The sequence below is a fragment of the Tetrao urogallus genome, assembly GCF_951394365.1.
Source record: "Tetrao urogallus genome assembly, chromosome: 13".
Taxonomy (NCBI): domain Eukaryota; kingdom Metazoa; phylum Chordata; class Aves; order Galliformes; family Phasianidae; genus Tetrao; species Tetrao urogallus.
Window position 1 is genome coordinate 17,868,389 of NC_136826.1, and position 26,420 is coordinate 17,894,808.

Below are 26,420 nucleotides of genomic sequence, written 5' to 3' on the forward strand. Positions count from 1 at the left end.
GGTCCCTCAGTGCTTCTCAGAGAGCACTTCTAGAATCTGAGCTGATTTCTTTGCTCTAAAAATCCTTTATACCCTATTTTGGCACAGCCCGATACGGCAAAACCTAACTCTTAGGGTCTGTTAACATTGATGGAGTAATTTGAAATCCGTATTTCACAACTGTTGGTAAACTGTCATATCAATGAAAGTCTGAAAAATGTTAGTTCTGGGTGTTAGAACAGGGAAGCCTAATGTGGAAACCAACAGCAGTGTAATAAATGGAAATGGAGAATAAATGGAGAAATCTGACTGTGTGTCAAAGATCACTGCAGAGTACTGAGGCAGATTCAATTCCTGAGGCACACGGTCATTCTTTTTTTTCACTCATTGTGTCCCATGCTGAGATAGCCATGTGAACGCTTTGCTGGATGTGCACTCTGCTGTACATCAGATTCTAGCCTCTTGTTTTAATCAAAATGACAAAATGTCACAGCGTTTCTATGTGCTCAGCTGCACTGCTGAACGCAGATCTGCTGAGTGCTTTTTGGTGAGTGGTTTTCCCCTTTGTGTTAATTGCTAATTTCTGTCGTTGTTGAGGTTCTTTAGATGAATGAGACTGTGCACGCAGACACGTGTGTTTAATGTATTTATTTATATGTATAAAACAATGTATTTTTAATCTGCTCGTGTGTATTGAATTCCTATTATGGAAGCAGTTTCTCTGAAGTCTTAGCTAGAAACCTCTAAAAATAGGAGGGTTGTAGTAGAAGAAACTGCAGCCGTAATTTTAGCCCATGGACCGGCAGCGTTGGCAGTTATTTTTAAGTGAAATAGTTGTGCACAATCAGATGAGCTTGTTTCCTTGGCAGTAGTCATTCAAAATCTGGCAGACAGAAGGGAAGGTGATTTTATGCAGGAAATAAATAACACTCCAAGGTAGCTGGGTGTATTTAGGGCAATCCTGATACAGATTGGCACTTTGAAGTCCTGCGTGGCCCTCGCACCCCTGCAGTCTGCTTTGGTCTCCTAAGATCCCATGGCAGGAGCAGGGCCAGGGGGTGGCTGGTGTGCAGAGCCAGGGCTGCCTGTGGCACCGTGGGCCGTTCCTTTGTGCTGTGTTTTGTGGCTGCATGATTGTATTGGTTCTCTTGAGATGTTCTTGCAAACAAGAATGAGGGTGTTTGGGCCTCTGTGCTCTCCCAGCCTCCTCGTCTGGCAGCAGCAGTGCAGGAGGACCTGGTAATGTTGGCCTCTATTGCAGGCCCTTTCTGGGCAACCTGAGCTTAACGTCAGAAGAGATTCTGAGAGTCCAGCTGTGATGTTTCTCTGAACGCTGCTATTTCCATATTGGTTTAGCAGTTGTACGTAGACTGGCTTGGTTCATGCATAGGTGAATTGGTGTTTTTGCACTCTGTTTCTGTTTTGCTTTTTTAATGTAATAAATTGGTCTGTCTTAAACGCGTTTTGGTCTTCTATCTGGGTTATGGGAGGTAATGGGAAAGGAGAAGGAAATAGCAGCATTTCCTGTATCCTGTTACCTTGTGCGTTCTATGGACGCTGAATTAACTGTTCATCAAAAATTCATGAAGAGTTGCACTGCATTTTTCTTCGTTGTAATTATGGATCATTCACAGGAAGCTCACAACCATGCAGTGCTTTTCCACTTGCAGTTCTCCACGGTACTCATTTAAAGACTCCTATACAAAGCACTCTGGTCTGTCTCACATTGTCTTCACCGTGCCAGAATTCTGTAGCAATGACACATTGCAACACTGGGGAGAATGAAGGGGTTTTGATCACCGCAGAGATTGAGACGTGTGTATGTTTTATGAATTATTTGGTGTAAGACTTCATTTACAGCGACTTCAGAATCTCAGGGAACTCCAAATGTTAAGAATAAAATGCTGTGTGAGCATACATGATGCTGCTGTGTGATCGCATCGCTTACGTCGCGATGTCAGCCCTTGTGGTATGTTGAGTGGGGTACGTGTGCTATTTTAAAGGATGTATTTTTGGGAAGAGGATATGTATTACTGACACACAGTACTTGAGAACAGGATAATAACTTGTACTCCTTGAGAGCACCACTGGAAAGAGCATGGACATCTGAGGTGATGCCCTCCGTGCTGTCCGTTTGCACAAGTTCTTCGATGTGCAATGAGGGCAGAAAGGAATGCTTCATACCAGCTTTAGGCTCCAATTAAGGTCAGTTTATTTGCATATCTTTGGGGCAGAGTTGTGGAATGCTGAAGGCATTGAATGCTGTGTTTTTCTTCTGAATTACCGGTACCATGTTTGGCAAACAAAGTGGAGAATTTGGGAAAGGGGAGTGGCTGAAACCTAATCCCGGTGCTGTCGTTTTGTTTCAGCAGGCGATTACTGAGAGCAGCTGTCAATGAATGGTTTTCAGACATGATGGCCGACCAGCCACCTCCGTTAGAAGCTACGCCTCTATTGAACGAAGTGCCACTTCTACCTCACATGGTTAATGGAGACAGCATCCAACAGGCAAGTCGGTCCCTCGTGCTTTCATCCGGGTCCCTGTCACACTGTGCCTGCAGGGCTCGCAGGGAGGCTGGCGTTCAGGTGTACTGTAGAAGACAGAACAGATTCAGACAAACTATTTGCTGGCCAGCTTTTGTGATGGCTGAGAGAAGGCTCCAAAGAAAGCAGTTGCGATACTGATTTGCAGTTATTCCTCCAAGGAAGTGTTGAGGGCTGGGCTGGATGGGCCCTCGAGCAATGTGATGCTGTGGGGGGCTGGAAGTGGGTGAATGTGAGGTCCCCTCCATCCTGTTCTGTGACTCTGCGAGTGTGTGGTTCTCAGCACTGATACTGTCAGTGCAATTATAAAGAGGAAGAAAATCATTCAATATTACTGCAGTGGAAATATGAAAAGATTGCTTTTAATTTGCAGTGTTTTATGCACATGTGAGTCTTTAATATTAAACTTAAAAAATAATCAAATAGTAAAGGAGAAAACGTGTTACATAATAAAACAGATGGATACAGATTAGCAAGAAGCTGCAGCGCTTTAAATTGAGAAACCTGCTGCAGGAAAATGTAGAGGAAAGACCTCTGGATCCCTGATGCTAGGAATCTTCATTAATAATTACAGCATGCTAATGAAACCTGAGTAGAGCTGAAACTGTAGAATTTTGGGGGACGCAGCCCTTCGGAAGCACTTACTATGAGTAGAAATACAGGCAACAGTACAAGCTTGAACAGATTGTGGCTAAATTTGAAGTAAATTTAGTACTTGGCAATAAAAGTGTAGTGCCGTCCACTGTAAATTGCCATCGTTGGGAGATGCATTGCTGAACAACCTCTGAAATCTCACAGACGTCCTGTTGTTTTAACTTGGGATCTTAATTTAAGAAGCTACGAACGTAACTGGTCCTTGTAGGAAAGAAAAGGGTGCTTGGTTTGTTGACATAACTGAACTGCAGGAATAACAGAAGATAAATCTGAAGGCATTATGTGCCTGGAGTCGAATAATTGTCTTGTTCAAGTGAGGAGCAAAGTTGTCTGTTCCTTCATTCTGGTCAGCTGTAGCTTTGAGTATCTGGCAGTAATTAAAATAGGAATTCGGGGGTTGATTCAGAAGGGAAAATTGCATAGGAGTTTCTGTAGGATAACTCCTGTGCAACGGTGGGGAAGGGTGAAGAGCTTGGTGTGTTTGAATGCACGGTGAATAAATAGGGTACAGCAGCATTGTGAGCTGCTGAGGAAGCAGTGTATGCTGGAAGATTTAAAATTGAATCTCTTTTATTTTGTAAACGTTACAGGTGGGAAAGAGGAGAGACCTGCAGTATTTCAGTCGTAGGGCACTTCCTTGTAGCAATGATAGCCCTTACTATAAAAAAAGTGATGAGTAATTGCACTCTGCATTTTTCTCTCTTACTCTGGAGATAAGGTGACTTGAAATAAACAAAGCTATAGAATATCTCAGCTCGTTCTGCAGTTCTAGCATTAGCAACATGAAATTTTAGACACTGACCAGCTGTGAGATGATTCAGTAGCTGGTGTTTCTTGTTACACGAGGAAAAGAGATGCGTGGGTCTCACTGGAGACCGGCTCTGTCGCTGTGTTTGTGTAACATGTCCTTGTGCAGAGCAGTGTGCAGAATATCAGCGTGCGGTGAGTGACCAAAAGGTGACTGGCACTGGAGTCTGGGAGCCAAGTGGAGCCTGTTTGCAGTCGGGTAGGGTTTAAAAGAGTCGAGTCTTGGAGATGCAGGGGAAAATGGCCTTTTAAGAGCAGACTTGAAAGCGGATGAGTCTCTAAGCTAACTGAGTTATTTTGGAAATAACGAGTAAGTCTGTCTAGTGAAAATAGGTGTGGCTGTCTTCATGGGGTGAGAATGTCACTTGATGTCACTGTGCCAGCATTTCTCACTGTTTATAAACAGCCGTGCTGCCATCCTGCAGTCACATTACTCACAAAGTTCTGCTCTCCTCTGCTGCTCTCAGTTGCAGGGAGTAGAAGCTTCTGAGCCACATTTGCAAGCTTGCTGTTAAGCAGAGTATTAACTTGAAAGCTTTATTAAGGCAGATGAGTTTTAATCATTTTGCTGCCAGTGCCAGAGAGGATGGGCTAATTATAAGATATTACACAGTGGTTTGTAGAAGTAAAATGCGTGCTGTTTGGCAAGTCCTGTCAGTCAGATGCAGCTTCCAGCTCATCAGTTCCATTTCACAGAAAGGAACTGGGAAGTTTTCTGGAAGGGTTTCTGGTTTCAGAAAAACAACAACAACAGAACTTCAGCAATAGAAAGTGCATAGCAGCAAAATGCTGAGCAGTGCTTTGAAATAGCTCTCAAACTGTGCTGATCCCATTAGTTCCAAAATGGTTGTGTGGGGCACCTGGAGGTGTCAGCCTTACTGTGAGCGCTCCGTGCAGCTCCTTACCAGGCTTAGGCTGACTCCTGAGGAGCACTCAGGCTTCCTGGAAGTTTTCCTTGATGGAAGGTAGATGGAATTGCATTTGCTTCATTAATTATAGTGAGTCATTCCTCTGAGACATTGCCCCGTGCATTCCTGACATTCCAGTCTCAGTGCTGCTCTGCAGTCCTGTGCTTACACCACTTGGGATCCTTTTCACACAGTTCAGTTAATAGTTTCCTGAACTTCAGTTAATTGGAACTTCTGAAAATCAATCCTGTTCAAAGGCTCTGAATTTTTAAAGCATCCCTTTCCTGCCTCTGATTTCTCTTGTCCTTGGAGGTGAGCTGTGAGCTTAAACACCCGCCCGTGGGGTCCATCCCAGCAGCAGTTCTTCACTGCAGACTTTGTGTTTCCTTTGTGCTCTGGCAAATCCCCAGCCTATTATTGTCTGTTTGGTATGTTGTTTAACAAACCGATAAGAAACATTGCATCACTTTCTCTACTACTAGAAACGTAGCAGAGTTAAAGCTACACGTTTGCTGATGTACTGAAGTGACAGACTTAGTTACAGTTCAGTGTCCCAGTTACACCTTTTTGAGCAGTGCTGTCTGACCTCTTGTAGGAATGCAGTAAGTATTGCTGAGTGGCTGCCTGACCTCTCCAGATGCTGTGCTCATGTCCAGAAGCAGCTTACCTACCCAGAGCAGAATTGTTCCCTGTCCTTTGAACTCCCTGGGATGGGGTCTGTGTTCAGTTATGCTTCCACATCCCATGTTACAAGTTAAAAAAGATGCGTATGGCAGAATGCAGAAGCTGCGGAGTTGGCATTAGCCAGCATTTAACAGGCTGTTCCTTTGGGTCTTGTTTTACACGCACTGCTTAAATATAACAGGTCTGTGCAAACTTCCTGTTCTGAGCAATGGAGAATACTTCTCAGGAATGCATAACATTACATGAAGTAAGATATGTGTGTAAAGATTAAGTAATCTTTAAAATAAATAAAAAGTAAATAAGTAAAAAGCTAACTAACTACTTTATGTTGTTGTTGTTGTTTTTTTTAACAGGTTATTCTTGTGCAGGTGAACCCGGGAGAAACATTTACAATTACAACTGAAGATGGACACATTCAGTGTATTCAAGGTAAGGGAAAGACTGGAGTGCTAAATCAAATAACAAAATATCCTAAATATCATAAAATTACTGCAGTTTGTTTCTGTTACATCAGACGTGTTTTTATGTGCTCTGCAATGCAATAAACCAGACTTTTTCAGTTTGTACTTAAAGCACAAACAGGACGGCGCTGGGAAACTGGCAGGCAGCCCTGCATGCTTTGCTGATAGCTTCTAGGAGGTCAGCATCTGAGCTGCTCTTCCAGTGGTCCTCAAGCATCCATCTTCTCAGCTTCACAGCACATGAACTTGTGAGATTTAGTCCCATCTAAACAACTTTAATGGGTGCTGTGTGACCTTGCTGCAATGCAAGGCAGTGGCATTAGCAGTGTGTTAGTACTGAGGGAAGAATCACTGCCCTCTGTGTGGTTACAAACCACTGTTTGGCTTGTGGGAAGGTGACCGAGCTGCAAATCTGCTGCTGGTTCAAAATGTCTCCTGTAAGTCAAGTTGAATTCATCAGTACTTCCATTGTAAGAATATCTCAGATGATACACAAAAATGTCTGTTCTGCTTCCATCACATCCCAGAGGGGAGTTCAATCCTGCAGCTTGACGTGAAAAATAATACACGTTTATTTTTTATAAATGTTGGTCGACTGTTTATCGGCATCACTGTGATGATGTTGGTGCTCACCACCCTTGAAAACTGGTGTCCCAGAGCCATCCCTGTTGTGAAGTGGCTCCTCTTTCCTTCCCAGGTCCAGCCCATGTTCCTATGATGTCACCAAACGGTTCTATGCCACCGATTTTTGTGCCTCCCGGTTACGTATCTCAGGTAAATGTTAATTTATGCTTGTGTTGAAGTGTGTTTGTGGCTGTTGAACAGGGAAGATAGCGATTGGTTTATCTGCAACAACTGCTAAAAGCATTTCTCATTTTTTCCACTGAACTTACCAAATATTTAACTGACTTTGCTGCAGGCTCTCTCACACCGTCTGTTTGCTTGGTAAAACTGGAGCCAGTTCTCAGGGCTCATAGTTATTTCTTCAATAGTTAGGTGACCAAAAAAGGTTCCTTTTTGCGAGACAATGAATGACTGAATTGGCCATTGAGTTCCACTAACACGATGCACATCCTGATTTTCCTTCAGCCCTGTTTTCAGGGTGAATAAGTGCTTAGGGCATACCTACATGGACTGCAGACCACAGAGTACCGGAGGGCTGATAGGTGTAATGGAGCTGTGTTAGAACAGCCTCTGAGAGCACGGCTGCTGGCAGCAGGTGAACTTGTCTCCACTCTGGGTATGAGACTTGAGTTTCTTACCTTGAGGTTATATTGACCACAGATCTTTACCAAGCTCTTTCATCTCTCAGGTCTTCTTTTTTTTCCAAGACTGCATTAGTTATTTCTTCTTAACATTTCCTCGTAAGTCAGATTTTTCTATCATAGCATAACTCTGTTCATCTCCCAGCTCTGATCTGCTTAGCATTCAGCAAAAGACTCTACTGTTGTAGCAGAAGTGTGAGCAGGAGTGTTAATGCTGGTGACACGTGCCTAGGAAAACAGCAGGGCTCTGGGCTTCTCTCCTGCCTTAATTTTTCCATTCCCACTGATTTTCCACTCTGCTGCGCTGTTAAGTCATGGCAGATCAGAGCAGTGTGGTACTTGAACTCCTATCAGACATACTCGAAGTTCAGTTTGATTTACTTTTGAATTAATGCATTTTTAAAGGAAAGTAATGAGAAACTTTTTTTTTTCCCCAATGGGCTAAGCTGGGTTTCTGGTAATGCTCAGAACCTGGAGTTTTCCAAGTAGGACGGAGAGCCACGTAGCCACATGTGTGAAAACTCATCAGTGTATGAGACTTGAACTTGCTGTTCTCAGAACTGTCTGAAGGAACCCAGAAGTATTTATGCTGCTTTCTTCCAAAGTGCAATGAAGAGATTCAGTAATGCTTAGTGGAGATGTAGCAGCTTCAAACTGTAAAATCGTATGAAAATCTTATTGTAGCAGTGTATCCCTTCTGCCAGAACATAGACTTCTTGTGCTTGCTTGGTTACTGTATGCGTAGAGTAACCCACAGCCTCTGCTATGAGCATTGGTTTGCATGTGTGAATGCATGTGTTACAGTGCTGCATAGAGTCACGTAGGTGAAGTGGGGTGTTCAGTTCCATTGATAAATCAGAAAGCCCCCCATGTTGCTTCCAGAACAAACCACATTCAATGTCACACAGACCTGGTCTTAAGTGACCTCGTACCATTTTTTTCTTCTTTGTGAGGTCTGCTAAGAATTCCTGGTAGCATAGCTGGCTCCGAGGTCATCGTGCAGCTGAACTCTCATAGCAGTTTGGGACTGGACACATCCTATTTCCCTTCTGCAGAATACTTGTGCTTCGTTTGCTCTATCTTTTGCTGAAGAGCTTTTCAAAATGTACTTTTGGCATGAGCAGTATTTCAACATCCGTAATGCCTTCTTTGCCAACTAGGAAATGCTGGAGTGATTTCTTACAGCCAAACCAAACATGCTTTAAGAGAGGATCTCGAAGGAACTAACAGGATAAAGAATACGGTCTGCTTTGAGGAAAGTGCTTTTTATAAATGCCCGAAAATATAAGTTTTGTATGTTTTAGTAACAGAGTGCAATCCAGAAGATTTGAACTTATCTAAGAGCAGGTTTTATTTTATACAATTTACTTTACAGATTGCATAGAAAAGGGTTTGCATCTCTGCTTTGTTTGCCAGCCTGCAGCTGGAGCGCCTCCCCACAGCCTCAGCCCAGAGCTGCCCTGGGTCCCACCACTGCATCAGTGCTGCAGCACTGAAGGCCCTTCCCACCCACAGATGTGAGCCGTGCTTGTGATGCAGCTCACAGGAGAAGGAAGCATAAAGCTGCAGACCAATTTTAAACCAATCTAAGAAAAATGCCCCGTTTTCCTGCCAAGATGATTAATTTGAAAGCGTCCATTTGCCCTAAAAATCAAGCATTTTTCTAGTAGTGATTTTTTTTTTTTTTTTCCAATTGCATCGTTCATCTCTGATTATTCTTTGAGCGAGGGAGAACAGAAGACAATTCATTTACTGTCTACCTTTAAACAGGATTGAATGCAGTCTAGCTGATCCGGCACGTTGCCATTTCAGGACATGCTCACAGCGTGTGCGCACCTGTCCTACGCATGCAGTCTCTTCTCTGTGCACTGGAGCACCGGCACCTTTTGATCCCAGAGCTGAGCCGTGCAGCACCTTCCCTGTCTGAAGTCCCTGAGCCCATGGCTGACATGAGCTGGGTTGGATCACAGCACGAGGCAGCAGAGCTGGCGTGCAGTGCTGTGTGCTTGCCGCGGGCTGTGGATGTGTGTGCAGCCATGCTCTGGGGATGGCACGGCGTGCAGTGACTTGCACCTGGCTCGTGCTGTCAGATTGGATCTGCTCTAAAGCAGGCTGTAGTCGCTGCTGCAGGGGGCGCTGCGCCCTGGTCAGTCCACACTGCTTGGTTTTCTTCAAAAAAGTGTAAATAATTCATAGATTTTTAGGTTGCTTAACGCCTCCATGTGTGAGGCTCAGCTTCTTAAATCTGGCAGCCTGAAACTCCGGTTCCTTCTAATAACACGTGCTGGATTTCCGCTGGGATTCACTTCTGCTTGTATACCCCTGACTGTGAGATTGCTGGGTGCAGACTTAGGCAGGGCGATTCCTTATTAAAGCTTGTATCTGTACTGACTTTCCATTTCTTACGTTGCTTGACAGGTGGTGGAAGAAAATGGGGTTCGCAAAGTGGTGGTGTTGCCACACTCGGCTGAATTCCATCCTTCCATGCATCCTCCGCCTCATCCTCCCCCCCACGTGCCCCATTACATGCATCATCACCACGCTCTGCTCCCCCACCCCCCACACCCCGTGTACCCCCCTGTTCCCGGGACAGGAGAGCTGCCGCCGCAGTTCATCCACCAGCATCCACCGCCACACGTTTTCCAGGAGCAAGGTGAGCGTGCAGGCAGTGCTGAAATACACGAGGAGTCTTTCTGCTCAGTGTGTGGGCTGGGGCACCTGAGCTCTGCTGGTAGCTCCTTCTCGTGTTTCCAGCCTCCCTGAAACCCGTAGCCCAGCCTGTGGCACTCTGCGTGTGCAAAGTATCAGCATGTAAAGCTGAAACTTCTGTTTGTAAGGCTTTACTGCGAAAGCAATAGCTTTGAAATGTTATGATGCTGCATGTGTTTTTAAATGGGTCTTTATTTTTGCTGCTGTTTGTGCCCCAGTGATTGCTTTTGCCTTCCTCTAAACTTGTGCTCTCAAAAGCTGCTGTGTTTGGTTGCAGCCTTGGCACACAGCTTTTGAAAACGCATTTAATGTTAATATGTGAATGTATTTTTTGCTAGACGGAATCCAGATGGGACTGCAAAGAAAATAAAAAGTAATGACACATGCATCAAAAATCGCAGTCACCCATGTTGGAGATTGAAATGCAAGTCTGCTCTATATTTAATAGCTGACTGAAGCAGTATTTCATGGGAGGAACCCTGCTGACTTGAGAGCCTATAAGCTGCTTCTGAAAACTGGCATTTAATGCAGGAAGAAATCAGACTGCGGAAGATCATTCTCTTTCTATCAAGTTTAAATCATTAATAAAGCTATTTCAGCTAATGTCTAGCATAAAATAGAAGCTATTTTCAGCTATTTACTTCAGCTACATTTTAAAAAGTTAGCTTGGGTCCTGTGCTTGTTTACACTTCTTTGAAAATATGAATATGTTTCAGGGGAAAGAGAGCGAGTTTAAGGCCTAATCCCAAGCAACTAACAGAAGGTGGTTTTCTGAATTAAATCAGAAAAAAGCAACAACAAATGTGAAGTGAATTTGGGATCAAAAGCAGTGTTTCCTTTGCTTTCTAGAACCTCGTTCCCATGGAAGGACAAACTTTATTCAGCGAGATGAAAGGAGTCTCAAAATGCAAGAACACCTGAAGAAAAGACTAAAAGACAGACAAGCGAGCGGTCACACCAACAATAAGCTTAACAGTCCTCCATCTTCACCACATAAAGTTAATAATTCTTCCAGTGCAGCAGTTCAGAACGGAAATGGAAAGGGACAGCAAGGGACAGGAGGGCCGCTAAAGCAGAAGCAGATAGGAAAAACAAAGGGCAGTCCAGATGCAGAGCTGGGAGGTAGGTTGAGTCCGAAAGGTTGACAGAGAACCAACGCTGTACATCTTTGGTCATTAGAAGCTGCTGTGCCTGGGCTGCAAAGTGGTTTCTGCAAAAAATTGGGTTTGTAAATTTTCTCCAGTTGTGTGGGGTTGAAGGAAGCCTGATGTAGCTTCTCTGTGATTGGATTTTCAGTCGTTCATTTATTTATTTGTGGTCCTGTAGAAATACTAGTTGTAGCGACTTTGATCGTTTGAGGTTTTACCAAATGAGATGTTGAGGAAGATTTAAGTCTGAGCCTCTCGTGGCTCTTCTTCCTTTCCTGACCTGGGACTCTGCTCAGTGTTCCAAGTGAGGATGAATTGTTGTGCTCACATAAGTGACTTCTGGTGTCATTCTGTCCTAACTTTTTGGATAAACAGGAGTTACGTGAGACTCGAAGAAATAGGATGGTTTGAGCAACTGGCTTCACAGGTTGCTGTTTGATCAGCTGCAGTTTCGGAGCAGTACATTATTTTGCTGAAATGAACGTTTGAGCTTTTTAATAGCTCATGGCTATTTACTTGCATGTACTAAATGCCTTGTGGCAGTGTCCTTTGTGCTGGTTTGGAACACTGTCACCGCTGTGCACCTGGATTCTTATCAAGGTTCTGTAAATTAATTGCATCTCTTCAGTGCTGTGTGTGTATCTTCAAGGAAATGATCTTTTTAGGCAGCAAGGGACAGTCCTCATCTGCGTCACTGCTGGACTGAGCTCTTTGCATAGGGAGATTAAACAAATACCTGACTGACTGGGGAAGTAAACAGAGGTGGAAGTTCTTATCCAGCTTGTTTCAGGGACTGAAGAGATAGCTGATTAGAGTTACTTACTGCAAACTTAAGTTCAGAAAAGAAAGGAAAAAAAAAACACCCAAGAAATGTTTGAGAAAAATATCCAGAGTTGTTTAATGTGGACAATTTTCAAGTCAGGATTCATTCTGCAGCTGTAAACCTTTTGATACCCATAGGTAGTGCCAGTATGCAATTTTGATCATCAGGCTTCTTTCAAATTATACCCAGAGCAAGTGGCTTACAGTGGAAATTCAGGGACCAGCACATATGATAGCAAGATAAGATCTCGCTGTCATTTTTGAACACCTTTTGTTTTTGGAGGAATGTTTTCATGTTATCAAAGAAAACCCGCTTCTGCTCAGATTGGGAAAATACACCCTTTGTGCAGGATGGACTAAAAGGGTTTTTGTAACGCTGTTAGTTTTGGATAGTTCATGTTTCTAACCGTCACGCAGCCAAAACAAACAGGAGAAGCTAACTTTGCACAATAAGTGCTATTGTTAAGCTCTTAATGAAAAGCACTCCATCTTGTGGTGGCATTTCTGTAACAGACTGGTTTTTACTCTGGGGGTTTTCTGTAATCTGTTTTGTATTTGAAATTTCAGAATCTGACACGGAATGCAAGAAGTACGATACTCACTTGAGCATTGGCAAGCCAGTAGTAAGTATTACCTTTAAAATACCATCATTTTCTGGGCACATGCTTGGTGTTAAATAACACAGCTTTCTTATCGATCCCCTTTTCTATCATTGTTAATTTCTGTAGTAGAGAAAATGGATTTTACTTGCCAGGGTTTATGTCTGGGAAAGGGCAGTGGTGACGCAGAAACCTGCTTTTACTGAAGCAGTCTGAGTGACTCCACTTGCCAGCCTGTAAGGCAGGGCTGTACTCACTGCTGGAGTCGTGTGTGTGCGTGAGGACTTGAGTGCCTGGGGAGCAGAGACCTGCTAACGCAGTGATCACCTGTTAGCTCTTTGAAGTGGCCTTCGTTTAGCGAGGAGGATGTCAGGTACTGGGAATGGAAGCTACAGAAACAGCTCATCTTTTTATGTTGAGGAATTGGAGCAGATATTTGAGTGTTTACAGCCTGCTCAAGATACTGGAATCTGCTAACGTGAATTTGAATATCTAGAGGCTAAAACTGCACTGATTTGTGGTCCCAGGCACATTCAGTGAACTAGAACATGGAACTAGAACACAGAACCTTGTGCTATCGATACGTTAAGCATGGGTTGTGTTTTTTCTGCTCTAGCTGTCCAGCTGTTCTTTCCTACAGTTGTTTTTTCACTGATGCCTCTGACATCTGTACTTAATGTCCTCAGAAGGCTGTATTGAATTTTGTCAGAGACATTTTGCATAGACAGAGGATGTTTAGTCTTGAGCGCTTAAAATCAGAGCCTCTTGCTGTCGCCCTGGTTATTGGTTGGATGTTAAGTGGTGAAGTTGCAATGCCTTTAGAAAGTGAGGCTGTCTGACTGTGCCTAAACACAGACCTGGTGCCAGTGCTCAAGATTCCAGATCTGAAAATTTGCTCTAAATGAGTGATGCAAACAGTGCAGGTGAAATACACCTCCTCTTCATACACTGAGGTGGTGTAGTGTGCCTATAAGTAAGGGAAATCCTTTAACGTGGTTTCAGAAGCGAAAACAAAGTAATGTTAAATTCAAACAATGACTTGATATTTCCACTACAAAGGTAAAGAATTCCTCCCGTGAGGAACTTCAAGGGCAAACTAGCAACACCGTGTTATTGACTAACATACCTTTTATTACAGAAAGCAAACTTACTTGCATTATTTATGCTTTTAATAGGTTTCTGATATACAAGCAAGATCAGCCGTTCTGTCCTGGAATCTCCCAGTTAGTTCACAGAATGGAGAGAGCCATAGTCATAGTCCAGCAGCATTTACATTTGAAGTAGCAATATCCAACAGTGGTAAAAATGGAAAATTTAAATCTGTCTATGTGTAAGTTTAGTTTCTTCCTTTAAGCACAATACTGATGTTTAAAACCATTAACCGAGCAGCAATCTCTTTATCAGGAGCTGTTTGTTGACTTGCAGACCTACCTACTTCACATGCAATAAAGTTTAAGTAATTTCAGTATGACTTACATGGACAATGGAAAACTTGAAAGTTAAATGTGCACTACTTGGTTTTGCTTTTCAATAAGCTTTTATCCCTGCCAGTATAAGGAGGAGCTGTAACTTCTCTTCTTTTCCCTTTTTATAGTGGGGAGGAATTAACAATTACCCTTCCTGATCTCAGACCAGCAACCGATTACCATGCCAGGTATGTTGCTGTTAATGCTGTTGTTTATGTGCTAATTGTAAAGTCGTCGTGGCTTCATCATAGGGTGTGGTTGCAGAAAACTTGAGGAATACTGTGTGTGAAGCATCACAGCTGTGGACGTTACGGTGGCTGCTTTCCACTTATTTTCTAACTCCCTAAAAATGTCGCCTCTCTTTCTCCAGCATTCTGCTGTCTCCTCTCCCCTCTTGTTTCTCCAGAATATAAACATCGGGTTATCTTCTGGCCAGAGGCATTCAAGGCCAGGCTGGATGTGGCTCTGGGCAGCCTGGGCTGCTGGTTGGTGACCCTGCACATAGCAGGGGATTGGAACTGGATGAGCACTGTGGGCCTTTTCAACCCAGGCCATTCTAGGATTTTAGAATTCTTTTGGATACTGGTGTCTGTGATGTGAACATCAGTTACTGAAACCTGGAGTGAGATCATGAAATGAGGTTTTGTTTCTTCATTCCTGAGCAATGCTTTGGAATCAGTGATCTGCAGTATCAAAAGGCTCTGGTCCTGCTGCTGTTACAACAGCTTGCAATTTCTCAAGCTGATAAATCTTTCCTTAAATTCTGAGGTGGCAGTGTGATAACATAATTTGTTCTCCTTTTGTTTAGAGTTTCAGCAACCAGCAGTTCCATAAAGGAATCTGTTTCAGAATTAGTGAGTTTCACTACGGAAAGTTGCGAGCCAGATTGTCCAGCTGCACCGAAGCTAATTAATAGAACCAAAAACAGCCTGAGTTTGCAGTGGAAGGTAAGCAGAAAGCAGTCTGGTGGATTCATACACAGCGTGCTTATGTTAGCTTTGCCTGTAACGTAGTGTTTGTTTTAGGTGTTAGCTTCTAAGTTGCTCAGTTAAGGCTGGTGGCTGAAATCACGGTCGCTTCTTCCTGCTTCTTTTGTTGCCTGCTTAGTTCTTCCCTCGTGCTAAAGCCACGTGCAGTTGGAAGCAGCACTCTCTGAAGTATGGACTGTTTGGTGGGAAAGTTCTCTTCTGAAATGGCACTGTAAGGAAGGAGACAGAGCACTTATGTTGTTAAGTGGGGTTTCTGGATGATAACGTTGTAATTCCATAATTCTGGATTACTTGTACCAGCTCATAGTGAGTTTCTGTCTCCAGTTTGTACGTTACCCTTTGAATCTGACTTTTGAATACATGCAGTACAATCTGAAGATCCAGTCGCTGTGTTTTATTGTCGTTCCATGTTTTTCTAACAGCTATGTTTACACCTGGAAAAAATGATTAATAGATGAATAATATCCGTTAAATTATCTGTATAATCTGCACTTAGGGAGTTCCTAATTTGTATTTCCTAGAAAGCACGATTAGTTCAAAATATTAATGCAGCAGTACAAAGAGTCACCGTGAGTGAGGGATGGAATGAGCTGCTGGCTTTTACACAGAGCACATGCCCAGAGCTGCAGGTGATCACAAGTGTTTGTGGAAGAAGAGAGCTGTTTTGTGTGCTTACTGCAGACTTTTTCAGCTCTTTTCATTTTAAAAGGCAGTTGGAATTTATAAATATACTTGATCGCTCAATTGCTGTCTTAATATGCAAAAGATGCAAATGTTCAACCGCTTGGTTTTAACTTTTTTCACTGTTTCTTTATTTCCAGTCTTCAAATGACAACGGTTCCAAAATAACTAATTTTCTTTTAGAATGGGATGAGGTAAGCCCTTTTCTAGTGGAAAAAATACCCAACAATGCAATGACCGATTGTACTTTAAAAATACTTTTCTGCTTTGGTTCATCCACTATTTTCAGTGCAGCTGCCTGGGCAGTCTTAAACTCAGTTAAAGATCTTGAATGCCATTGTTAGCAGTGAGGCATTGGAGCAGACTGTCTGTTCAGGTCCTCTGAGAGCCGTGCTCAGTGTCCTCGTGTGGTCCTTGTCAGTCAGAGCAGCGTTAATTCCTGGCCTTTGTTGATCAAGTGTTTGGCTTCTCCCTTCAGTAGCTGTCACAAATACTGCTCCGGTCTGAACTTCTTACAGAAGTATGTCCCAAAGCAGTAAAAACTTCACATTTGTGGTTTATTTTCTGTTGCAGTGATGTATTACCACTTTGTCACCACTGCAGCACCAAAAAATCATCTCATCTCAGTCAGATGTGATTCTGGCACCTGGAGTGCTCAGGATTGCTCAGCGTGGAGTGGGTGACTGCAGCTTTCTAATTCTTTGGACTTACTGGTTTTTGTTTTTTTTAATCTAGTTTTTATTAAATCAGTGCAGTTGTTATATTTATAGTTTTTATTAAATTAGGAAAAGTTAGAGGATAAGAAAATGACCTTAGCAGGGAGTGCACAGTCTCAGTGCAAGAAGTTGCTCAGGTCCTTCTCGCTTTTTTAAAGGGGAAGAACGGGCCCTTCAAAGAATGCTACTACGGGCACCTGAAGCAGTATAAGCTCACCAAACTCTCTCCTTCCACAAGATACTCGCTTAGACTGGCTGCTAAGAACGATATTGGAATGAGGTAAGGGCAGCAGCTCGTGGCATCGTTCGTTTCCTCACCGGCTCCCCGGCGCCGTTGTTAACATCCCAAAAACCCATTTCTGCAGTGGGTTCAGCGAGACGGTGACGTACTGCACAGCAGGGATGGTGCCCCCAGCCCCGCCGCCCCCGCTGCTCGTTGAAGCTGGAGTGACCTGGCTGGCCCTGCGCTGGAGCCCCCCCAGCGGAGTGTCCTCAGAGGACTCCCTCACTTACACGTTGGACGTGGAGGAGGAAGGTTCCGTAAGTGCGCCTTTCTTTCGCATCTACAAAAGCTCGATGCGCGGTTGGGCATGAATAAACATTTCAAGCAGTATTTGACTTCCAAATTGGCAAGCACTGCGCGCGTTTATGAAACAAAGATGGAGTTCCAGCTACAGCAACGTCAACAACGAAAAACAATCTGTCTGTTAGAAAAATGTCTGCTCCAGTAAGCTTGCTCAACCATCTTTACCCAAAAAGAGGCAGGACAGTCTTCATCTTTCTTAATTTGAATAAAGGGAGAATCCACTGGGGTGCAGCCCTATGGATCTCTCACATTTCTGGGGGACACGGCCCCCCTGTTCCTCCTGTACCCCGACACTACTGAGCCCTTTCCCCACTGGCCGAGGTATTGAGGTTCCCATTTCCCCGTCCCCCTGTGGTTCGCCCCTTTGTTTCCTTTGTTGGCACATACTTTGTACTCCGGATTCAGAGTTTGTCCTGCTGTCCATCTGGAACTGGCTGGCACTCTTCATTCTGCCCAACAAACAAGGTGCACACAAGGTGCTAAGCCAGCATCTCCTGCCATGTACTTGCAAGATGAGTTTGTTTAACCGGATCCTTGGGACTGAAACTACTCTTCTCAGCTTTTTCTTTTATCTTGTTTTGTAGGGACGCCCTATCCTTCCTTTGTTCCTCCCAAATTTTATTTTGCAAGGACGTTATCCTTGTCTTTCCTCCACTGCCCGATCACTTTTTCATTTTATCATGGAAAATTAGTGACTTTTTAGTGACTTCTTTTGTTCTTGTTTTTCCTTCTTTGTAGGGTTATGGTTTCCAGCCACAGTACAACGGAGATGAACTCTCATGCACTTTAAGAAATCTTAGAAGGAGTACATCCTATAAGTTTAGGGTTTGTACTATGTTTTGTTACTAATTTAATTATGACCGTATGCATTTCTGGGATTTTAGCATTTTCCTTTAGCTGAGACGCTTTCAATGGAGACTAGAGAAATTTAGCTGCAATTGTTGTCAGTTTTGCACGGAAGAGTTTTGTAAATCATCAGTGTATTACCCATCATTAAACCCATCTTTCCAGTCACTTCCATGTTCTGTTTGTTCGAAACAGCTCTTTGCCTACAACAGCGAAGGAAAAAGCAGCCCAAGTGAGGTAGTGGAACACAGCACCAACCCTGACAAACCTGGGCCTCCAAGTAAACCAGCTGCAAAGGGGAAAATCCATTCCCACAGCGTGAAAGTAGCATGGGGTAGGTTTGTCAGCTCTGTGTTGGAGTTGTTCTCTGCACTGTGTGTGCAGCCACCTGGTGATGCAGGTTAAAACGCAGAGACAAACCTGTAGGCTGAACACTTGTCTCTGCAGGGAATGGCATGGCAGGAGAAATGCACAGTGCTCCTCTTCCTCGTGATTAATAATAACAAAAACACATCGTTCTGTAAAATGTGCTGTGACTAAATGTACGTGCACAGTTTTCTTTTTGAGTTGTTTTTCTTTTACTTGAATTAATTCTACAGATTAAAATGTTATCTGAAGACAGTTGATAACAAAGCAAAGCATTGTCTTTACATCTTAGTAAGTCATTTTAAGGTGATGTTTTCTTTCAGAACCGCCCAAAGATAATGGAGGATCAGACATTGTTAAGTACTTTCTGGAGATCTCAGAAGCAGTCATTGGTAAGCAGGTGTCATTAAGTACTGTTTGAGCTTGTGTACTAACTTGTGGTTCACCACTGTCGCTGGAGTGATTGCTGTTCTTTTCTCACACGGGTTTTTGTTCTTTGTCTGATTCGTCCCTCAAACTGAGTGTTGTGCTTTATCTTCATCACTAACTGTACAGGAATTGCCAGGGTTGGTTTTTGCAAAAGCTTTGCAGTATATAGGATGTGTTTGGGGTTTTTTTTTTGCTGCAGGGAGTAAATGGGACACCATCTACAGCGGTTCGCAGAGAGAGCATGTGTGTGATCATCTCAAGCCTGGTACTTCGTACAGAATGAGAGTTCATTGTGTCAGCAGAGGTGGGGAGAGCCAGGTGAGAGCAAGGAGAACGAATTTGCTTCAGAAAGCCGTGTTGGTCTGTTTCACTGCAATGTTTGCTTCCACTCTGAAATGCTGTGTGTTACTGCCAGGCTTCCGATGTTCTGACTGTTACAACATCAGCTGTTCCTCCGGGGCCCTGTCCTGCTCCGTGCCTGGCAGGCAAGGCGAAGCCCAAGGAGATCGCACTGCAGTGGGGTAAGCTCCTGAAAAGTGTGTTAACACTTCTAAAATACTTGGATATCTATGTAAATAAAATAAGGGTTTAATATCAAATATTGCCCATGTAATATTGCCCATGGTGATACTTTAATTAAAAAAAAAGAAAAGCTTGCAAACCAGCTGTGACCTTCATGTCTGCAGTGATATGGAGTGGTTTAAATGAGTGTCTTCCATTGAGGAGAGCTCTCTGGCTGCCTTGTTACTGATGCATTCATTATTATTATTGGCAAGTTAAGAACCAACCCTCCTTTTATTTATTTTTATTTATTACTTTTATCTCAGTAAAGGAGATAAGCGAGCAGCAATGAAGGTAGACTGTTTTTTGAAGGACGTTTATGAAAGAACCTGATAAAGGCTATCTTAAACTAATATACCAGTTCCTGTGGGGGAAGAAAAACCTGATGTTGCTCTGCTCAGCTGCAGTGAACACCTGCACCCTGATTTCTAGCATGCATCTAGCTCGACTTGTAGATTGAAAAGGCTTGAGAGGTAGAAACTAGTTAGAAGAGAAAGAGTGCTTAGTGAAATCAATAGAAAACAAATGCCTTTTTATTTTGCAGGCCCACCACCTGTAGATGGAGGATCTGACATAACAGAATACGTTCTGGAGATGGCAAACTCGGAGCAGGAGGAGCGCAGACAGGTGTACCAGGGTGCTGCACCCGAGTGCACTGTGAGCAGCCTGCTCCCTGGCAGGGCATACTGCTTCTGGCTGCGGGCAGCAAACAGGGTTGGGGTAAGTGCCCTGCGAGCAGGGCCGGGTCTTACAGGAAGGATGGTGGTGGTGCTCTCCGGTTCAGAGCCTGATGGTAACCTGTAGCTTGTGTTCTGTCCTATTCTCATGAGAAGAGCAGAATTTCTCATGTGTGTATATATATAGATTAGGGAAAAAAAAGAGTAAACTCTACGTATCTGGTGGTAGATAATCACTTGGTGTTTGTGCCTGAGGAAACTGCACCGTGTTTTACAGTTGTGTGGACTTTACAGATTGGTGCAGTGGGAGCAGCATTGTGCAGAGAGGGTGTGTTCAAACAATGCAAGGTTCGAATGAGGTTAGGGTAAATGTCAGTTGTGTAAAAGCCTTTCTGAAACACTACCCAGCTGCTTCTGGAAGAGAGATTCTGACCGTGGGGAAAGGAGGAGTGACACAACTGCAGGAGTGGGAGGTAGTGGGAGGGTTAATAGGTGCCTGCAGGCACAGAGCCAGCTTCTAAACCTCCTGAAAGGAATAGAAAACACTGCTCTGAAAATGGGCATGGAAATGTTCTATTTGCTTCCTTATTGTTAGAAATGATTTGTTTTCTTCAGCTCACACACTTGCCTGTCAGTTTTTGCTCGACTCTGTTGCTATTCTCATGAAGCTGTACTTTTTTTTTGCAGTTTGGTCCTCACTCAGACAAAGCAGAAATCTCTACTGCTCCAGGCCCCCCTGATCAGTGCTGCAAACCTGCGATCACCTGTAAAAATGCAACCTGTGTTGCAGTTTCCTGGGAGGTAGGTGCTAATGGGTGTTCAGTAAGACAGAAATTGTTGTGTGGCTCTTAGAATCATGCTGGCATACAGGTGGCACGGAAATGGAAGAAGTGACAAGTGTATGGGTGCAGTATTTTGGACATCTCTGTGTAGAGGCATATGTTATTTTTGTAGATTTGGTGCACTGTACTAGCAGTAGCAAAGTGCCAGAGTGTCGTATCTGAGAAGACAGTTCTCTCAAACTCAGCTTTTCAACCCCAGTGCTTGTTTTGATGTCTTTGTTCAGTGTAGTGAGAGGCCATACTTGTATGATGAACATGTAATTTGTTGCTTGAAACTTGCAGAGTCCTGCGTGCAATGGTGCAGAAATCAGCGAATACAGACTGGAGTGGGGACAGGTGGAAGGATCGATGCATGTCATTTACACAGGCCCTTGCCAGAGCTATGAAGTGAAGGGTCTCACGCCTGCAACCACGTATTATTGTCGTGTACAGGTATGAAAAGCCTTTTCTGTGTTTGCAACCAAATGAGCAAGGAGATACAGGTGGAAGAAAAACCTCAGTTCTGGATCAGTGCAGTTATTAAAGCTCTCCTCCCCCCCCAGCCCCTCCTAACTACATGTGTCTAAAAATAAGATGTTGCATTAGATACCAGGTGTTTTGTCGTGTTTGCACTTGGTTTGGACAGTTTCCCTTGCTCTTCCATGTTTGTGATGGCGTGTAGAAGGAAGCACAGTAGATGTACTGAGTGGAAAGGTGTGGATTCAGTTAACAATGCATGGTGTCCCTTCCAGGCTGTGAACGTGGCTGGGGTTGGGCTGTTTGGAGAGGCTGGAGTGGTGACGACCCCTGCGTCGGTGCCTGCGGCCGTGGCCGTGCTGCAGCTGCTGGAGGAAGACCAAATGGAAGTTTCTCTTCCTTTATCAACGTGCCTTGCAATTCAATGGGAAGAGCCGTGTTGTCATGGGGCAGAGATCACTGGATATAATATAGAATATGGGGAAAAGCAGCTTGTAACTGTGGGAAGGAATACAAGCCACATTCTTGAGAATCTGCTGCCTGATACCCTCTACAGGTAATAATCACCAGCTTGCTTTCGAAGCTGCATCTGTAGCAGCTTTCATTCACTAGCTTTGAGGGCAGTTTTTTAAACTCTGTAGCAGTGTCACTCAGCTTACAGAGTATCTGCTTGGTTCACTCTGCAACAAATCAAATCATCATACCAAGACTTTTAAGCCTTGACGTTTAGCAGGAAGGTTGCTGCACTAAGACTGTTGCTCAGTCTCAAAGCCAAGGCTTTGCTCTAGGCTTCTTTTAATTCCTGATTGCTTATTTGGTATGATTGGCACCTCACCAAAAGACAGTGTGTGTGTGCAGAGGGGCAGAGCCCCTCTCTTGGCTGAACATCACCTTGGAGAAGCTGGGTGCTTGTTCACAGTGCAAACCTGAACAGTGCTGAGAAATGCTGAAGTTTTATTAGGCTGAAATTGCAACAATTTTCACTTGTTTTGAACTAGATTATTTTTAGCTTTTAACTGCATTTTAATCCCTGTATTGTTCGTAGTTGTGTTCTTTGCAGATGTTAATTCTGATTACCTAGCATTTGTCAGGGCCCAATAATAACCATAAGGCTGCTCTTGTGTTTCTAGGGTGAGAATACAGGCCATAAACAGCTTTGGAGTTGGTCCTTTCAGTCATTCCATTAAAGCCAAAACGAAACCACTACCTCCTGACCCTCCTCACCTTGAATGTGTGGTCTTCAGCTACCAGAGCCTTAAACTTAAATGGGGTGAAGGTCCTAGCAGAGCTTTAATTACCAACCCTACACAGTTCAACTTGCAGATGGAGGACAGGTTTGGCAGGTAAGATAAGTGGAACACTGAGGATATTCTTGTCGCGTTAAAACTTTGTGTCAGGTTTGTTAAGGCCTATTCTCACCTATGTTTGCACCAGTGAGTTGGTTGGACCTCCCAAATGTTCCTGCTTTATTTGAATTTTGGCATCCCATCTTTTAACTGTAGAAGTGCTGCAAACAGCTGCTGTGCTGGAGGTGCTTGTAAAAAGTGAATCCTACTTACTGCTCAGATAACAACGCATCACTGTCTGACACCTTGTCAGTTTTTGTATTTCTTGAAGATCCTGAATTGAAGTCCAGTTTGCACACAGCTGTTCTTGACTTGCAGCTACAAACAAACCCAGCATACACAGGTGTGGTTCTCTCTGTTGAAACCCAGAGTCTGGCCATGTATTTTCTGCGGGGTGCTGCAGCTCAGTGCCCTGCCAGGTTAATGAATGCCTGGGGAAGAAACGAATGCCTGGGGAAGCAGCATGGATGCTGCGTGCTGCTGAGGAGGGCACATGGGGAACCGCTGGTCACACAGCAGGGCTCAGCTGCCTGCTGTGCACAGCACGTGTGTGTGAGGCTGGGGCACAAGGAATGCACTGTCAGCGTTTTTGTGCTGACGGCACACGTTCCAATCAGTGATCCCTGAGTGCTTCTGACTTGTGTCGTGCTTTTTCTTCCAGGTTTGTTACAGTTTACAGTGGTCCGTGTCACACGTACAAAGTACAGCGGCTCAGTGAATCCACCACGTACTATTTCAAGATCCAGGCCTACAACGATGCTGGAGAGGGAGAGTTTTCTGACGTTTACGCTTTCACTACAACCAAGTCTCCCCCTGCTTCTCTTAAAGGTGAGCGTTAGAGACTTCAGTGAGCCATGTATGTGGTAGGGTGGATGCTGAAAAACCACTTTCCCAGTAAAATGGAATACGTGCAAACTAAAGGATTATTTTAAGCAAGGAAGCTGTGAATATGAATGACTGTCACTGGTGATTTTGGCTTCTTCCTTCCAGTGGAAGAGGCAAGAATGCTCATACAGACCGTTTTCTAATCTGCCAACAAATTGCTTCTATTCTAGCACCCAAAGCAAATCAGCTGGAAGAAAACACTTATGAAATCACATGGGAACCTTTACAGCCGATGAAAGGAGATTCCATTGTTTACATCCTCCAGCTTGCTGCTGGGAGAGAGTTTGATCAGGTACCTTCTGTTTCACAAAATGAACTCGAGGCTTTTTACCTATGAAAAGGATTGCCAGTGTTTTCCTCTTGAATTGTTTGGGTTTTTTTTACGAATCTGATAACATTCTAAATTCTTAAGTTATTCCAAAGCACATCCTCCTTTGCTCAGCTCATTGAGAGCAGTAGGTCCCCAAGTAGCAGCAGGAGTTGGAATGTTTCATAGCGGTTGTTTGCTGTGAATCGCACTGCATGGAAGGAGCATCACTACAGATGTGTGTCCCGGCAGGGAAGGGTGGGCAGGCTTTTTGGAGTGCTGTTCTCAAGCCTAACACAGGTTGCACAACTCTGTGTTTTCTTCAGCTTGTTGTTTTCATCAGCAGGCACATTCCTGCTGCTTCTGCTCTTCCTTTCAAGTAGAAGCACTTATGCGGAAATGATCTGTTAAGCAAACACGATGTTTCAGATCTGTGCTGACACTTTGCTGGTGGTGTCACAGCAAATGGCTGCAGAGGCAGTTTGTAAGACGAGTCCTGTTTAGATTGGTTCTCTTTCTTCTTGTGCTGCCCAGGTATACAAGGGACCAGAGACTTCCTTCCGTCTCACAGGCCTGCAGACAAACTGTGAGTACCGGATCCGAGTGTGCGCTGGCCGTCAGTCGCAGGACGCTGCTGGATCCCAAGAACTGTATGGACCTTACAGCCCCACTGCAGTGTTCTCATCTCAGAAGCAGGAGCTGGAGCCGCAGTGTGCCGCCGTGCCCACGGAGCTGGCAGACAGCAGGAAGACGTTGCACGAGGAGCGCTTCATCGCCATCGTTCTTCTCTGCGGCTTCGCAGTGGTCGCCATTTTATTTGCTGTCGTCATTCAGTACTTTGTGATCAAGTAGACGGGAACCTACTCAGTGCTCAGCTCTTTGTACAGAAGCTCTTTCGGGTATTTATGGTTAGTTCTAATTGAAATCCTAGCTGGTGATGTGTGGAGATGCGCGTGTCCGCCCTGCTGCTGGCTGACAGCGAGGCTGGGTCGGCAGATCCCTTCCAAATACCGAATTTCTTGTAGAAAGGGTGATCCTTTGTCCTCTGTAATCAGGGTTAGCTGTTAGAAAACAGCACAAACTGCCTTACTGTGCACACCGGTGTGTGTGTGCACGCTCTGCTCTCTCTGAATTCACACGAGGCCCCTTGGGCAGTCAGAGAGGGGCGGCGTTAGTAGAGCAAGTCCTTTCCAAGTACAGCTAGAGCAGGGCAGCCCGTCAGCAGTGCGTAACCAGGCGTCGCAGTTTGGTAGACGTGACATACAGCAGCACAGATGCTTAAGCTTAGAGCAGTACTGCATTGCAGAACATTACTAGAGCATACCACATTTAATATACTGTAGAAGGAAAGCAGAATATTGACTTAGTGATATTACTACTTTACAGTTACTTTAATACGTTGGATTCAGTAATAATCATTTCGAGCGTTCAAAGTCGCGGGTGCCAGCGTTTGTAGGGTTTGAATCGAGATGCTCAGACAGTGAGCAGGGCAGCTGCGTTGGGGTGTGTGGTGCAGGAAAGCCCCCCTGCACTGCACGCTTGTGAACGCAGCGCTTCCTGCCGGTGGCGAGCAGCTGTTGTTGGCCCAATCCACATTTCACTCTCAGTGCCTGAGAGAAAAGTAATTTCCTGTGCTTTGGATGAAATCTTCGCAGCGTTTCCAGAAGAGCACAGGTATTGTCTTTAAGGAGAAAGAGTGCATTTATGATAAATGTTACACTATTTGGCTCAAACTGAGCAAATGTTTTTTTGTACTATTATTAACCTAAAAAATAAAACTTCAGACTGCTTTTGGATGCCCTTCTTACGTAACCCGAATGATCAAATTGTACGTGGAAGAACTCTTTTTAGCTAACCTTTGTACGACGTTTTAACCGACTTGCTATCCCGGTGGTAGCAGCTTCACATTCCGTTGTTTCCTAGATGGGAATGTTCAGCCTGCTATGAGCTTCTCTGAGACGTGTCCCATTTGTCAGGGGGATTTCGGGTGGGCACTGTGCACTACATCTGCCCTTCTCGTTGCTTCTGCTTGCGAATGCCTGCAGGTGAATCTGACAGCTGTCTTCTCTGTGCCAAAGGGTTTGAGAGCTGGAGCTCGCGAGTTCAGGAGGCGTTTCAGCATGGGTCTGCTGACAGTGTGGCATAGAAAGGTCGAGTGAGGGTTAGCACGCTGTACCCACCAGAACGAGGCACTTGTACGTGGAGTGCTGGATGTGCTGCAGGCTAAGGATTGCCAGTAATTACTCACTTCAAGGGTCTTTCTCCTATGGCAGTTGGTGAATAATGTTGCGTTGTAGTTCGAGGCATTGTGTTGTATTTCAGATGTGGAGAACCTAAATTATGACATAGTATCGCTTAATACTCGTAAAAGTAGATTTATGGTGCAATCTGAAATTAATCTTTTCAAAATGTACTCTTCATTTTGTACTCTATTTATTTTGATTAAAAGTCCTGGAAAAAATGTATGTTTGAATGTATTGTTCTACTTGTAGCAGAACTTTAAGTTAATCATTTATTATATCATAGAAATCTCTCCCTCCGCTTTTGGAAAGAGTTTTATACAGATCTTAGTGTCTTTAGTTTGCAGAAGAGTTTACAGTCTGTCTCTGTTCCTCTTTATAGCCTACTTTTAGCAAATACGACCGCCTTCAGCAAATCTCTGTTGCCAAAGGGTTATTTCTTTTAAC

General features: G+C 44.1%; 1 protein-coding gene across 1 annotated transcript; it reads left to right on the top strand.

Annotated features, from left to right (window-relative positions):
- Positions 1 to 2,391: 2,391 nt before the first annotated feature.
- LOC306951563 (fibronectin type-III domain-containing protein 3a-like) lies at positions 2,392 to 24,585 on the top strand (the record flags this gene model as incomplete). Its single annotated transcript, XM_079542086.1, has 25 exons — positions 2,392 to 2,487; positions 5,930 to 6,005; positions 6,735 to 6,811; positions 9,721 to 9,955; positions 10,861 to 11,133; positions 12,549 to 12,604; positions 13,756 to 13,910; positions 14,175 to 14,234; positions 14,855 to 14,993; positions 15,857 to 15,910; positions 16,591 to 16,712; positions 16,798 to 16,972; positions 17,757 to 17,843; positions 18,060 to 18,198; positions 18,554 to 18,622; positions 18,859 to 18,977; positions 19,075 to 19,180; positions 19,765 to 19,940; positions 20,585 to 20,698; positions 21,022 to 21,171; positions 21,471 to 21,751; positions 22,326 to 22,538; positions 23,203 to 23,369; positions 23,597 to 23,718; positions 24,268 to 24,585. The coding sequence occupies 25 exons, from the start codon at positions 2,392 to 2,394 to the stop codon at positions 24,583 to 24,585; spliced, it is 3,579 nt and encodes a 1,192-aa protein (XP_079398212.1).
- Between the last annotated feature and the right edge of the window lie 1,835 nt (positions 24,586 to 26,420).